Source organism: Macaca thibetana, chromosome 14, assembly GCF_024542745.1.
Source record: "Macaca thibetana thibetana isolate TM-01 chromosome 14, ASM2454274v1, whole genome shotgun sequence".
Classification (NCBI taxonomy): domain Eukaryota; kingdom Metazoa; phylum Chordata; class Mammalia; order Primates; family Cercopithecidae; genus Macaca; species Macaca thibetana.
The window spans coordinates 56377556-56391675 of record NC_065591.1 but is presented as its reverse complement, the minus strand read 5'-3'; the positions used below and the strand labels follow the sequence as shown (position 1 = coordinate 56391675).

The 14120-nt window shown below is 44.9% G+C and overlaps 1 protein-coding gene across 3 annotated transcripts in view; it reads right to left on the bottom strand.

The window, feature by feature from the left end:
- Positions 1-9981: 9981 nt before the first annotated feature.
- DENND5A (DENN domain containing 5A) overlaps positions 9982-14120 on the bottom strand; it is a 130470-nt gene continuing 126331 nt past the window's right edge. For 2 of the 3 annotated variants that reach the window (XM_050756070.1, XM_050756071.1), the window contains 2 exons: positions 13421-13589; positions 9982-11007 (listed from right to left, as the gene is read on the bottom strand). In XM_050756070.1, the coding sequence (XP_050612027.1) occupies positions 10824-11007; positions 13421-13589 (353 nt within the window). In that variant the 3' untranslated portion in view covers positions 9982-10823. The remainder of the gene's footprint in view (positions 11008-13420; positions 13590-14120) is intronic. The other variant, XM_050756072.1, reaches the window with a different exon arrangement.

The window sequence follows — 14120 nt, the reverse complement described above, 5'->3', positions numbered from 1 at the left end:
ATGATCAGCTTGTTAATTTCTGCAAATAAATCAGATGGGATTTTGATAGGGATTACACTGAATCTATTGATCAGTCTGAAGAGTATTACCATCTTACCAATGATCCATGAACATGGGATGTCTTTCTATTTATTTAGGTCTTCTTTCATTTCCTTCAATGACGTTTTGTAGTTTTCAGAGCATACATTCTGCACTTTTTTTGTTAAATATTCCTAAGTATTCTATTCATTTTGATGCTATTATAAATGGAGTTTTCTTAATTTTCAGTTTATTGCTACTGCAGTAAGTTTTATTTTTGTATGTTGATACAAAAATACAACTTATTTTTGTGTATTGATCTTGTATCCTGAAATCTTCTAAGCTTTTTTTTTTTTTTTTTTTTTTTTTTTTTGAGATGAGGTCTCACTATGTTGCCCAGGCTAGTTGCAAACTCCTGGGTTCATATAATCCTCCCACCTCGGCCCCCCAACTAGCCAGGATTATAAGCATGTGCCACTGCACCCAGCTCTTCTGAGCTTTTTTATTAATTCTAATAGTTTTTTTAGTAGATTCCTTAGGATTTTCTATATACAAGATCATGTCATCTGCAAATATAGTTTCACTTCTTCCTTTCCAATCTGGATGACTCTTATTTAATTTTCTTGGCTAATTATTACTGACTTTTTTTTGAGAATCATTTATTTGCTAGGTCTTTTTGTCTTCAGCACACCCAACAACATGGTGCTTACTTTTTTTTACAAGAAAACTGAGGAACAGAAAGTCACACTACCTGGATGTATGGGTCCTGTAACATTCAGGACCTAGCTGTCTCAGTGTCCCAGATTAATGTCCTCTTTGAAGTTCGACAGCATTATTCTAAATAAAGAACTCCCCAAGAGAATCAACTACAATTGTAAATTCAGTAAATTGAAATTTGTTGCAAACAAAACGAAGCACCAATTTTCATTCGACCTTCAGATTGATTTTTGCTACAAAGTTGTACAAATCTACAGGGTCTCAATTATGCTAGAGATTGAGCTTAGTAAATTACACAACCAAGTGAGCCTCAGTGGTAGGCTGAGGTCACACATTTCCAGCTCTCACCAGAGGTACCTCCAAACCCTAAAACTGCATAAAGAGGCACAAGTCCAAGGCCAGAAAGAATAGCTTTTACAAAGATTTGCACACATTCTTGGCTAAATGTTTATATATCAGAAGGCCTGTCCCTAATGTGTTGTTTTTTATTCTCAGTTTTAACATTAGTGAGAGCAGCAACATTTTGGGGAAGTGAAGCTTAAGCATTCAAAGAGCTGCCAGACCTGTGACAGCCTGTAGGAGTAGGGAAGCTAATACTTGTCCCTAAGGCCAGAGCTTACCAAGGACAAGAAGATCAGGAACCAAGATGGCAAGAAATGTACAGTTTGGTCCAGTGATGCCCTTGGTCCAGCTCTGGAGCAGCCTAGAGCTCTGACTGAGAAACTCAAGCAATTGAAACTAGGCTCAAGGCAATTAATCCTGCACTTCTAAGGTTGCTATAACTATCCCGCCTGTTTAGCTCGAGTTAAAGGTCAGACTCTATAATAAACCTCCTTTTGGAAGTTGAGATCACCACGACCCCAGCCTGAGGGCCAAGGCAGAAGTGTTCAGGTAGAACCTGGAACCAATAGCAGGCTTTACTTTCAGGGTCAGATAAGGCAGGAAGGAACCTTGAGTTCCAGGACTTCTTTTAAGTGTGCCAGCCAGCCCCAGCTCCCTCAGAATTAGTATGAGAAAAGGAAGTTGAAAATAGGAAATATAAACACAGGTGACTGTAAGCCTGTGAGCATGGATATACACACCAACCCCCAAATCTTAGTTTGACAAACATCACAAGTCTGTGTTGTGAACTGAAGTGTAGACCATGTACCCCTAAGGCCTATACAACATCCTTAATACCTCTTCTTCCTTACCCCAGAAGCAATCCATCACCAGATCCTCCCAGTCTTTCATCTGAAGCAATCTAGAATCCATTCCCTTCCCTCCAGCTCCACCACCACTCCTATGTCAAGTTGTGCGCATCTCACCTGTGACTACTCACTAGGATGCTCACATCCATCCGTTCCTCAAAATACAAATCTGAACATATCACCCACCTCCAGAAAAACCCTTCCATGACTTCTCAGGTCTCTAATGGTAAAGATAAAACTCCCCAGGTGGTCTCCATGGCCCAGCACAGTCGGTCTCCGGCCACAGAGCAGGTCCCTGAGTCTTCACAGGGTTTATCATCTGCCTTCTGGAGCACACTAGCCACCTCTTGCTTATTCTGCCCAGTCGCTATGATGCAGTTGACTTAATGCATCTGTGTGCTGTTCTGTGGGACGTCCAGATTGTCTATCTCTCTCTGCACAATGACTGAAGGAAAGAGAGTTAATATACCTCTGGGGGAAAACTGCAGATGAATATCTTTGTCTGTTTCACATGAATGCCAACTGTTCTGATCCTCTTGTTCCATCAGAATAGAAAAGAAAACATTTGAAGTTTTTCGGTGTGCCAGGATATCCCCTTCAAAGTAAAATGCAAATTTTATGATGCCCCTTTCATCCTTCCTACCACAAAGAAAGAAGCACAGCATGTGGCAGGGCTCTTTGGATTCTGGAGGCCACACATTCCACACCTAGAAATTCTTCTCTGGTGGTACAGAAAGTTGCCAGCTTTACACGGAGCCTGGAGCAGAAAAGGGCTCTACAGGAGGTCCAGGCAGCTAGTCAAATAGCTTATCTTTTGGATCATATGATCCAGCAGACTCTACGGTGTTGGAAGTGTCAGTGATAGGTAAGATGCAATACAGACTTCTTTGAAAGCCCCAGTGAAATAATCACAAAGCAGGCCCCTGGGTTTCTGGAGCATGACATCTGCAACTGAGAATTATATATCTTTTGAGGAACAGTTCCTGGCATGTGACTAGGCTCCAATTTAGATGCAATGCTTGACCATCAAGTGACAATATGTCTAGAACTGCCCATGATGGACTGGGTTCTGTTAAGTCAGCCAAGTCCTAGTTAGGTAGGGCCTCCAGTACTTCATTGCAAGGTGGAAATGGTAACCAAGCTTGGTTTACTGACGGGTCAGCTCAGCATGTGGGTGGAAGCCAAAAATGGACAGTGGTTGCATGACAGCCCCAGTCAGGGGTTTTCTTGAAAGATAGAAGCAAGGGAAAATCTCCCCAATAAGCAGAACTGCAAGTGCTGCAGCTACTTGTGGAAGGAGAACTCTACACAGGGGACATGTTCCTGGGCAGCAACCAAGGATCTAGCTGCCTAGCTAGAGGCTGGAAGAAAAAGTCTGGAAGATTAGGGACAAGGAAGCATGTGGGTGGGCATTTAGAAATAGGCACAAAATGTGAAGATTTTGTATCACACATTAACACCCACCAGAAAGCATCCACCACAAAAGAGAACTAACAACTGAGTAGATTAAATGACTCAGCCACTTCATCACTGGCCATCCTGGAACTGACACAACAGTCTCATGAATGGAATTGGTCACAGTGGCAGAGATGAAGGATACTATGTATGGGCCCAACAGCACAGACTCCTATATACCAAAAATGATCTAGCTATTGCTGCCTCTGAGTGTCCAATCTGCCAGCAACAGAGATCCATGCTGAGTCCCAGATATAATACTATTCCTCAAGGAGACCAGCCAGCCACCTGGTGGCAAGTCGATTGCATGAGGCCCCTTCCATCCTGGAAAGACCAGCAGTTTATCCTCACAGGGATAGAGACCTATCCTGGGAATCAGCTTGCCTTTTCTGCCCACAGAAACCTTAGCTGGCACCAGTATCCTCAGAAGTTTACAGAGTAACTGATCCACAGGTATGGAATTCCATCCAGCATAGCACCCAACCAGGGACCCACTTCACAATGGAGATGAGCAAGTGAGCCTATGACAATAGGATCTACTGGTTATATACTGCACCATCCAGAAGCTGCCAACCTTAAAGAGCACCAGAATGGCTTACTGAAGGCACAGCTAGGGCACTTGCCTGGAGGTAATAATCTGCACGGACTGGATGCCATCCTTCAGGACTCAGCACCTGCATTAAATCAGAGAGCTATAATCACAGCTAAATTACAGCTCCCTGCTATGTCCCCTACAGGAAGAATGCATGGGTCCAGGAACCTAGGGGCAGAAGCAAGAGTGGTCACACTTACCATCACTTCCAAAGACCTACTGGGGAATGTTGTGCTTCCTGTCCCTAAACTCTAGGTTCTGTAGGGTTGGAAACACTAATCCCCAAAGGGGGCATATTCTTGCCAGGGACACAACTACACCTGTTAAGTCCCACCAAACTACAGAACTCTGGCTGCCACCAGGGTAGTTTGGACTCCTTGTATCTAAGAACGAGGAGACAAGAAAAGAGTCACCATTGTGGCAGAGATTGACTGAGCTTGAATAGCAGGAGGTGGTAGCACTGTTTTTATACATTGGGTAGGGGGTAAAATAATGTGAAGCCCAAATGATCCATTTGGGTATCTCTTGGTACTCCCTTGTCCAGTTGTAACTGTAAGTGAACATGTGCAGCAACCCTGGTCAAGAAGACTACGGCGACCAAGGGCTTGGACCTCTCAGGAATGAAGGTTGGGGTTATACTACTCAGCAAGCCAAGCCCCACTGAAATGATAGCTGAAGATGACGGGAACTTAGGACAGCGCAGAAGGGAGTAGGTAAGTACCAATCGTGGCCCCAAGACTAACTTCATCAATGGGGGTTGTAACTTGTTCCCCAAGGCTCCCTCTTCTAGGCTTCCCCTCAGGAAACCATGGAAAGAAACATGGGTACATTGCAGAAAAGAGGATCTGCGCAGTGTAAGGGGCAGACTGTGAGGCTGTGGAGCTGCATCACTCAAATCTCCTTCAAGAAAACCTGACAAAGTACCCAGAGAAGTCATAATTAATGGCAGCCTCCAGCTGCTTCCCCTGTGAATGCAGAAACCACACTTCCTCTAGGCTCTGCTCCTAGACAACAACTGAGCACAACAGGATTACTGGTGTGCCCACTCCTGCCCAAAGGGGACTCCTCATGAGCAGCTTTTTGCTCAGGGACTTCCCATCAACTTGACTGAGATTCTTCTCAGAGCTGGTCTATGGGTCTGAGACTTCCTTCCCACTCCTTCCTCCCTCTGTCCTCTCCCAGGGTTCAGCCTGGCCTCTGGATCTAAAGCCTCTCCCTGCCTATTCTTGCTCCCTAGCTCTTTAGCCCTCACAGGTGTTTCCTCTGTCTTGGAATCTGCTTCTCAAAAAAAACCCAAGTTGATAGAAATAATATATGATCTCTCAAAGATAGAGTACAACTACTAAAACATAGGGGCTAGCCGGGGGCAGTGGCTCCCACCTGTAATCTCAGCACTTTGGGAGGCCAAGTCGGGTGGATCACAAGGTCAGGAGATGAAGACCATCCTGGCTAACATGGTGACACCCTGTCTCTACTAAAAATACAAAAAATTAGCCAGGAGTAGTGGCATGTGCCTGTAGTCCCAGCTTCTCAAGAGGCTGAGGCAGGAGAGTTGTTTGAACCCCGGAGGTGGAGGTTGCAGCAAGCCACAAATAAATAAATACATAAAAATAAAACATAGGGGCTTGGCCAGGTGCAGTGGCTCATGCCTGTAGTCCTAGTACTTTGGGAGGCTGAGGCGGGCAATTGCTTGAGCCCAAGAGTTCAAGACCAGCCTGGGCAACATGGCAAAACCCTGTCTCTACAAAAAATACAAAAATTAGCTGTGCATGGTGGTGTGCACCTGTAGTCTCAGCTACTCAGGCTGAGGTGGGAGGACTGCTTGAGCCTGGGAAGTTGAGGCTGCAGTGAGCCAAGATCATGCCACTGCACTCCAGCCTGGGTGATAGAGTGAGACCCTGTCTCAAAAAAAAAGGGTGCAGGGGGAGGGCAGGCTTAAGGGGGAAGGATGGGAATAACATACCAAAAAAAGTTTAACTGTTTTCCATGATCATAATTGTAGTAGAAGCATTAGTATTGTCATTTTGAGATGGCTGTGTTTATAATGTGGGATAAAGAAAATGGTTAATTAGGGGATCTTCTAATTCTACCAATTTCTCTACCCTTCAGACCTAGGGTTCTCATTATGGAAAAAAGAGATACAGATGTAATATATAAAAAGTTAAGCCAGGCATGGTGGCTCATGCCTGTAATCCCAACACTTCGGGAAGCCAGGCAAGAGGATTGCTTGAACCCAGGAGTTCAAGACCAGCTTGGGCAATGTAGCAAGACCCTGTCTCTACAAAAAATTTAAAAATTAGTTGGGTGTGGTGGTGCACACCTGTAGTCCCAGCTACTCAGGAGGCTGAGGCAGGATCACTTGAGCCTGGGAAGTCAAGGCTGCAGTGAGCCATGATCATGCCACTGTGCTTCAGCCTGGCTAACAGAGAGAGATCCTGTTTCCAAAAAAAAAAAAAAAAAAGTAAAAGTATGTTATAGTTTGGTTTGATCCCTCCAAATCTCATAGTGAAACGTAATCCCTGTTGTTGGAAGTGGGGCCTAATAGGAGGTGTTTGGGTCATGGGCAGACACGCGGCGACACCCCTCATGAGTGACCTGGTGTCATTCTTGTACTCATGGTAATGAATGAATTCTTGCTGTATGAGTTCTTGTGAGAGCTGGAAGGAGCCTAGCATCTCCTTCCGCTTTTTTTTTTTCTTTGAGATGGAATTTTGCTCTAGTCGCCCAGGCTGGAGTACAATGGCGCAATCTCAGTTCACTGAAGCCTCTGCCTCCTGGGTTCAAGTGATTCTCCTGCCTCAACCTCCCAAGTAGCTGGAATTAGAGGCGCCCGCCACCATGCCAGGCTAATTTTTGTATTTTTAGTAGAGACGGGGTTTCACCATGTTGGCCAGACTGGTCTCGAAGTTCTGACCTCAAGTGATCCACCTACCTCGTCCTCCCAAAGTGCTGAGAATACAGGTGTGAGCCACGGCGCCCAGCCTCCTTCGTCTCTTTCATCCCTCTCTTGCTATGTAATTCTGCACACCCGTCCTCTTCTACCATGTGTGAAAGCAGCTTGAGGCCCTCACTAGATGCAGATACCAGTATCATGCTTCCTGTAAAGCCTGCAGAACCATTAGTCAACTAAGCCTCTTTTCTTTATGAATTACCCAGCCTCAGGTATTCCTTTGTAGTAGCATTAAACGGACTAAGGCACCCTACAATCCTGAATTGGAATCAGAAATAACACTGTAAAATCATGGGGCACCATGGATGCATGTGTGTATACACACTCATGTATATATACACATTTACATATGCATTTAACATATATAATTCCAAGATCTTCACTATCTTCAAATATACATATTTACTATATATCTTTATTTCTAGATGTCTATATTAAATGTATAAACATGTTATATTTAAATTTAATCAAAGCTCTGTCTACTGAATAGGCCTAGAACCAATGATCTACCAGTAACAATGAGAATTTCTAGTGTCCAATTATGGTCTTGCAATACCATTTCCCACTTAAGGAAACCAGGGCTTTTTGGAGAAATGGCTGATTCCAAGTCTAGGACAGAAAATGGATAAAGTGACCCTAGAACATCTTGCAATACCAGAAATAAAAGCAGATGTCAAAGACAACTAGAGTTGTGTCAAAACAACTCAGGAGCCAACTTAAAGAAGCTCCCAAAGGCCAAAGGTAGGACAATAAAGATAATAACTGCAATGAGATGAAGCCTATCAAATACATTTAAACCAATGAGTTCATAATACTGTTTAAAAAATAGTCATCTTCTGAAGATAACAAAGAACCAGTTCATTATCTTAAAAGTTAGGTAAATAAAAGGAAAGAATTAAGCACTTATCTGCCTTTCCCACACAAACTCTACTGGGAAATCAAACAGTAGATGAGAGACAATGTCTCCTTATAAAATTATTCCATCTAATAAATGAAGACAAAATGATAGATTAGAATATCCCCATGCTGCAATCCCCAGTGAATTACTTGCTGGATGTAGGTATTGAGCATCAGTGGCTGCTAAAACAACAAAAATGAAAAACAGACGTTACGTGCCTCTTGCTAAATGAGCACACCACCACCTAGAGTCTTATCAAAGGGATCAACCTGAGGCAAGTTGTCTAGATCTAGTTGCTGATCTGCAGGAAATGCTGAGGATAAAGGAGTATATTGAACTGCACCACAGGCATGAAATTAGCAAAAACCCAGGCTGTGGAAAACTACAGATCAAATAGCTTAAAATCTTCAACAAATTGTAAAAAAAGGAAAGGGATGGAGGGGACCCTTTAGATTAAAAGATGTATCGAGTTTTTTAAAAGGACAGTAAGACTATAGCATGTAGGGATGCACATTTGGGCGACAACAAAATACAATAAAGAAACTCAATGAAATTGTTACTTATAAAAGTCAAGAAGATGGAAAAAGGGAGGTGCTGGGACTGTGATGGGGAAGGGGGAACATGGAGGACCCTGGCATGTTCCATGGGGGCTGGCAAAGTTCTATTCTTGACCTGAGTAGTGATTACAAGGGTGCTTGCTTTATAGTAATTCACAGAGTTCCTTTGCTTGCTTGTTTATTTACCAGTCCCTGAAATCTGAGCGTCTGGGAAGCACTGAAGTAGAGCAGGTGCAGAAGCTGAGGCAGGCAGGGCTGCTTGCTGAGTGAACCAGACACACCTATTTACCCAGGGCCACTGGAGAGGCCTGGCTAGGCCCTACACAGAAGAATGCAGTTGACTCAAGTGTCCTTGAAATCTTGAGCTACTGAGCAGGTCTGTTCTCTTATATCACACGTCATTCCAAAATGGATTTGCCGAAGATTACAAAACAAAACACAGTAGAAAGTGAGTAGTATCAGCTGTTAGAACAAGGAAATAGTTGGTCCCAGGCACCTGGCTTAAGGTAAGCTCAGGCCTAGGCCCACAATATACATACATACAGCTGAGTTCCATGCTGCCCTTCTTGCCCAGCCAAGAATCCTGCTTCCTGCTCCAGAGGTACTGCCTACCTTCCCTCCCCTTTTCTTGGCTAACTCCAAAAGAACTAAGGCTCTGTCCGTGGGCTTCAGGCAGACGGGTGCAGTGCAGCCTCTCACCCCCTCTGCAGGCAGGACGCTGCGCTGCAACTCTCTAGGCCCTTTCCTCATCTCTTCAGCAGCATTTACCACCTGCCAGGCCCAGGGGGTGGAGACAGGTAAGAGATCCCCCTCTTCCCTCTGGGAGCTCACGGTGCAGGGGCTGAGCCTGATGTGAAAGCAGGCAATGACAATCCAGAAAGGAGATGCCAGCATCTAAGAAAATGAAGGAGCACAAGGATGGAATGATTAACTGCCTAGGGAGATTGGGGAACACTTCACACAGGTGACTGCTAAAGTAAATCCCAAACAACAAACAAAGTGGGTGAAGGGGAGGCATTCCAGGCAAAGGGAAAGTGCATGCAAACCAGGGAAGCATAAAAGAGGGCACTGATTGGTTTGAGGTCCCTGACTTGATCACACTACACTTCTTCTGGAGCTTCCTGAGAAAGCAGCCTGAAGAATAAAAATGAAGGAAGCCAGACCTCTCATAAAGGTCTTCCACCTGCCATCCCCAGGAAAGCAAACCTTTCTTTCAAGAGCTTCCCCCGACCCCCAGCTTCCCACACCCGGTCTCCCTTACCCTCTCAAGAAAGGGCCCATCCTGTCTCAGTCAAGTGACAACCTCTGCACCCCTGGCCAGGTCTTTTCCCTCCTGTGCCTCTGTCTCCTCCTCTGTGGAGTGGGGAAAGAACCTTGTCTGCATCCCTGTCAATCAGTCACGGAACAGCTAGGAGAGCTCCTGGCACTGTGGGCAGAAGGACCCAGGAGACCCCAGGCCCTCAGGGGCATCCTGGGCAGGCCACAACCCCGAGCTTGCTGGTACAGAGAGGTGATGCCACAAGCCCGTCCTCACAGATGGACCCAACTGCACCCGCAGCCGCCCGCTGCTGACAAACCTCCATAAAAATCAGTGATCCATGCAGTTTTGTTTCAGGTGTTTTATTAAGTGGGCCATACTGTAGCTGGTTTCTAAGTTGCAAAACATAAATTTAATAATAATAACATAGCCAGTTAGATTGTGACAAGCTTTTCCTTTCCTTAAAAAAAGAAAATACTTAAAAACACACAGTGGAGGGTTAAATAAATAAAACATTTTTAAAAAGAAAAAAGAAAAGAAAAACCTGTTAAAACATGCTTATGTTTACTTCTGTGAAACTGTGCCAACAGGAAATATGATATTTGGCACGATGACACATCCCGGCATGTCTCCTTCCCAAATAATACTGACAAAAAAGAAAAGATGTGGGACTGACTCATCAGTGCTTACTTAGAGGCACTACTAAAAATCCCTTTGATTGGAGCATAGGGCTTCCCGCTCAGCACACCTGTGTGTGGCCTATGAAAGCCAAATAACCATAATAATGTTAATATAGAAAACATTAGTTTAAAAATGATGTGGAAGGGCCTCATTAATGCGACGGGGCAAGGAAACATAACTGTCCCGCACGCAGTGCCACAGGCTCAGTCCAGGGAGGCCTCAGGCTTCCAGCATGTGGCCACGGCGAGGGAGGGCACCAGCTTCAAAATAAGCGGCACCGGCCTCGCTCCCTCTCCCTATCACTCTTTCACATGAAAGTGTGTAAAAAGCAAATCGGCAAATAAACTCTAAAATAGATTATTTATTCCAAAAATCCTCTAGTTTTCTTTTTACAGTTGAGTGTACATTTTGTCTCCTCCTGCACAATCGCTTAAGTCCGTTTGGGAAGAAAGGTCAGAGCTGCAGGGTGAGTCTTTCTTAGTCCTGCTGCTGACTGGTCCTGGGAGGTCAGATGTCGATGCCCTTGACAAGGGACGTCTCCAGTGTGATATTGAACTCCTGCAATGTCTGCAGCACGCGAATCAAGGAATTGACAAGTGTATGGTCTTTGATCAGTGCCACATCCTCATACATGTGTGCAGTGATGGGGCAGTCAGCCAGCAGGGCAATCCAGTGGTGTAGGAGGTGATCTCTGGCAGAGCAGGAGCAGTCCAGGTGGGTCAAAGGGGAAGGGAAAAGGAAGACAGACAGTTAGTGCAAGGCCAAGGGGGAAACCATGAACTAAGTCTGAAGCTGGAGAAGCTGACAGCTCCCCCACAGCCCCCTTTCCCAAACAGGGACTGGCAAAGAGGTCTTTCAGCTCCAGGACACCAAACAAACCTGACCCAAATCAGCCCTGTCACGAGCCCCCAGGCCTCCTCCTCCCCTGCCTCCCTCGCCCTGCCTAGACAGCCCCACCACCAGTGTCTCCCAGAGCTTCTCTCCTCCCACAGCTACCACCACCAGGAATAATAAGAAGCACTAACCTCACACAGCACTCAGCATGTGCTGGTACTAACATAAGAGTAATCTTCATGATAACCCTATGATATGAGGTAGGTACTATTATTATCCCCACTTTACAGATGAAGAAAGTGGGGAAGATGGAAGTTAAGTAGCTTGTCCAAGACCACATGGCTAGTAAATGGGTAACTTGAGATCTGAACATAGTGAATGCAGTTCTGGAGTCTGTATTTAACCACTATGCCAATTCTCTCCCTTTATGCAGCCTGAATAAACTACTGCCTTAAGTTTATTTGAGCTTCATGCTCTTTCACCTGACCTATAGGAATAACCCCTAACAATCTCGTCCACTCTAATGCATACCACCCATAATATCAGATTAATATTACTTCAGTCTCCTGATGAAACAATTTTGTACTAATATGAAAAGAATCTTTCTCTGTCCCAGCTCAGGGGCCCTATTCTGTTTCCTATTACTGCCCTTGCCACATTCTGTTATTTCCTTCCATTAAAGGCTCACTTAAATACCAACTCCTCCCTGAAGTCTTCTCTGATCTTTCTCCTCTATCTTTTCAGCATATTGTATGAATGTATACTTCATTTTTGGACCCTCAAAACCTTCTTCCATGTTCTATATTTAATTAGGACAAGTAAGCTTCTAAATGGTGGCTGGGTGTGGTGGCTCACGCCTATAATTTCAGCACTTTGGGAGGCCAAGACAGGCAGATCACCTGAGGTCGGGAGTTCAAGACCAGCCTGACCAACATGGAGAAACCCTGTCTCCACTAAAAATACAAAATTAGCCAGGCATGATGGCACATGCCTGTAATCCCAGCTACTCGGGAGGCTGAGGCAGGAGACTCGCTTGAACCTGGGAGGTGGAGGTTGCAGTGAGCCGAGATTGCACCATTACACTCCAGCCTGGGCAACAGAGCGAAAGTCCATCTCAAAATAAATAAATAAATAAATAAATAAATAAATAAATAAATAAATAAATGGCAAGGGGCCATGTTTTATTCAGCTCTCTTCCTACCAACTTCCATAAGGCCATTTAAATGTTTAATGAAGGAATAACTAGATATACTCTGCTTCAAACTTCCCCAGTGGTGTAATTTTGATCTTTCCTTTCAAAATGGGGCCCCTCCGCCCCTAGTTACATACACGCTCTCATCCCTACCCCAACAGATCACCACACACATAAGTCATGTGTTGCTTAATGACAGGGATACAGTCTGAGAAATGTGTCATTAGGCAGTTTCGTCACTGTGCAAACTTTATAGAGTTTTCATACAAACCTAGATGGTAGAGCCTACTATATGTCTAGTCTGTTGCTCCTAAGCTACAAATCGGTACAGCCCTGTCACCAGCCCCCAGGCCTGCTCTTCTACACTTCTTCTGGAGCTTCCTGCCAAAGCAGCCTGAAGAATAAAAATGAAGGAATACTGTGCTGAATACTGTAGGCAACTAAAACACAATGGTAAGTATTTGAGTATCTAAACATATCTCAACATATAAAAGGTACAGTAAAAACAGTCTTATAATCTTTTTTTTTTTTTTTTTTTTTTTTTGAGACAGAGTCCCGCTCTTTCGCCCAGGCTGGAGTGCAGTGGCCGGATCTCAGCCCACTGTAAGCTCCACCTCCGGGTTTACGCCATTCTCCTGCCTCAGCCTCCTGAGTAGCTGGGACTACAGGTGCCCGCCACCTCGCCCGGCTAGTTTTTTGTATTTTTCAGTAGAAACGGGGTTTCACCATGTTAGCCAGGATGGTCTTGATCTCCTGACCTCGTGATCTGCCTGTCTCGGCCTCCCAAAGTGCTGGGATTACAGGCTTGAGGCACCGCGCCCGGCCGAGTATTATAATCTTATAGGACCATCATCCCATAAACAGTCCATCACTGACAAATGTTGTTATGCGGCACATTTTATGTAGTGTGTGACCATACATGATACACAAAGGAAATTCAAGCTTCTAGGAAGCCTTCTAAGGCCACATCTCCCTAAGGGCACCTGGTGAGCCATTCCTCACCCCTGCACCACACCAGGCCTCCAACACCACCACCAAGGCTAACTGCTGTGCACTCTGGGCCCCGGGTCTGCAGTACCTGGCTCCCAAGCACACCAGCATCTGAAACTTGCCGTCCTTGCCGATGTTCCGGGGAGTATTGTTGATTGCAGTGACAAATCGGCAGAAGTTCCGGGCTCTTGTATGCCAGTTTTCCTCAGAGACTACTTCATTCTGCTCTAATGTCTCATAATAGGTTTGTGCTTTTTCTGTGAAGAGTAGAAAAGCTTGCCAGTGAAACACTCTCAACACCAACCTGATGGTCCTGCAGGCCACTTGCCATGGGCCTCTCCAAGTCCACGCAGGTAACTTAATGAGAATAGTACAAGTGTTCTGATGTCACCGGTCATGTTTCAAAATCATCCTTAGCTTCCCTATCCTTATTTTTAAATTTAGTTATGTGGCCCTTGATCTAAAGATGTTCTTTTCCCTACTCTGAAGACACAAAAAATTCTGAGGATGGTTTCTTGCATGAAAATTCTCCATATTGGTGCAACATAGGGCTTGGGGCTCCAATATACTCAGCTGGACTTTGGGATCTATAAGGAGAAAGTGTGAGGACTCAGAACTAAGTCCATACTAAATAACAGATGTCTAGAAGAATCTTTTCTGTCCAATTCTCAAGAGGTAAGCATTTACCAAGGGGGGAGGAGAGCTCTTGTCATTCCCTTTAAGAAAAACCAGAGCAAACAAATGAGATCTTAGAGTCACCTAATTTGGGTTCTGCCTCTCAGAGTGGT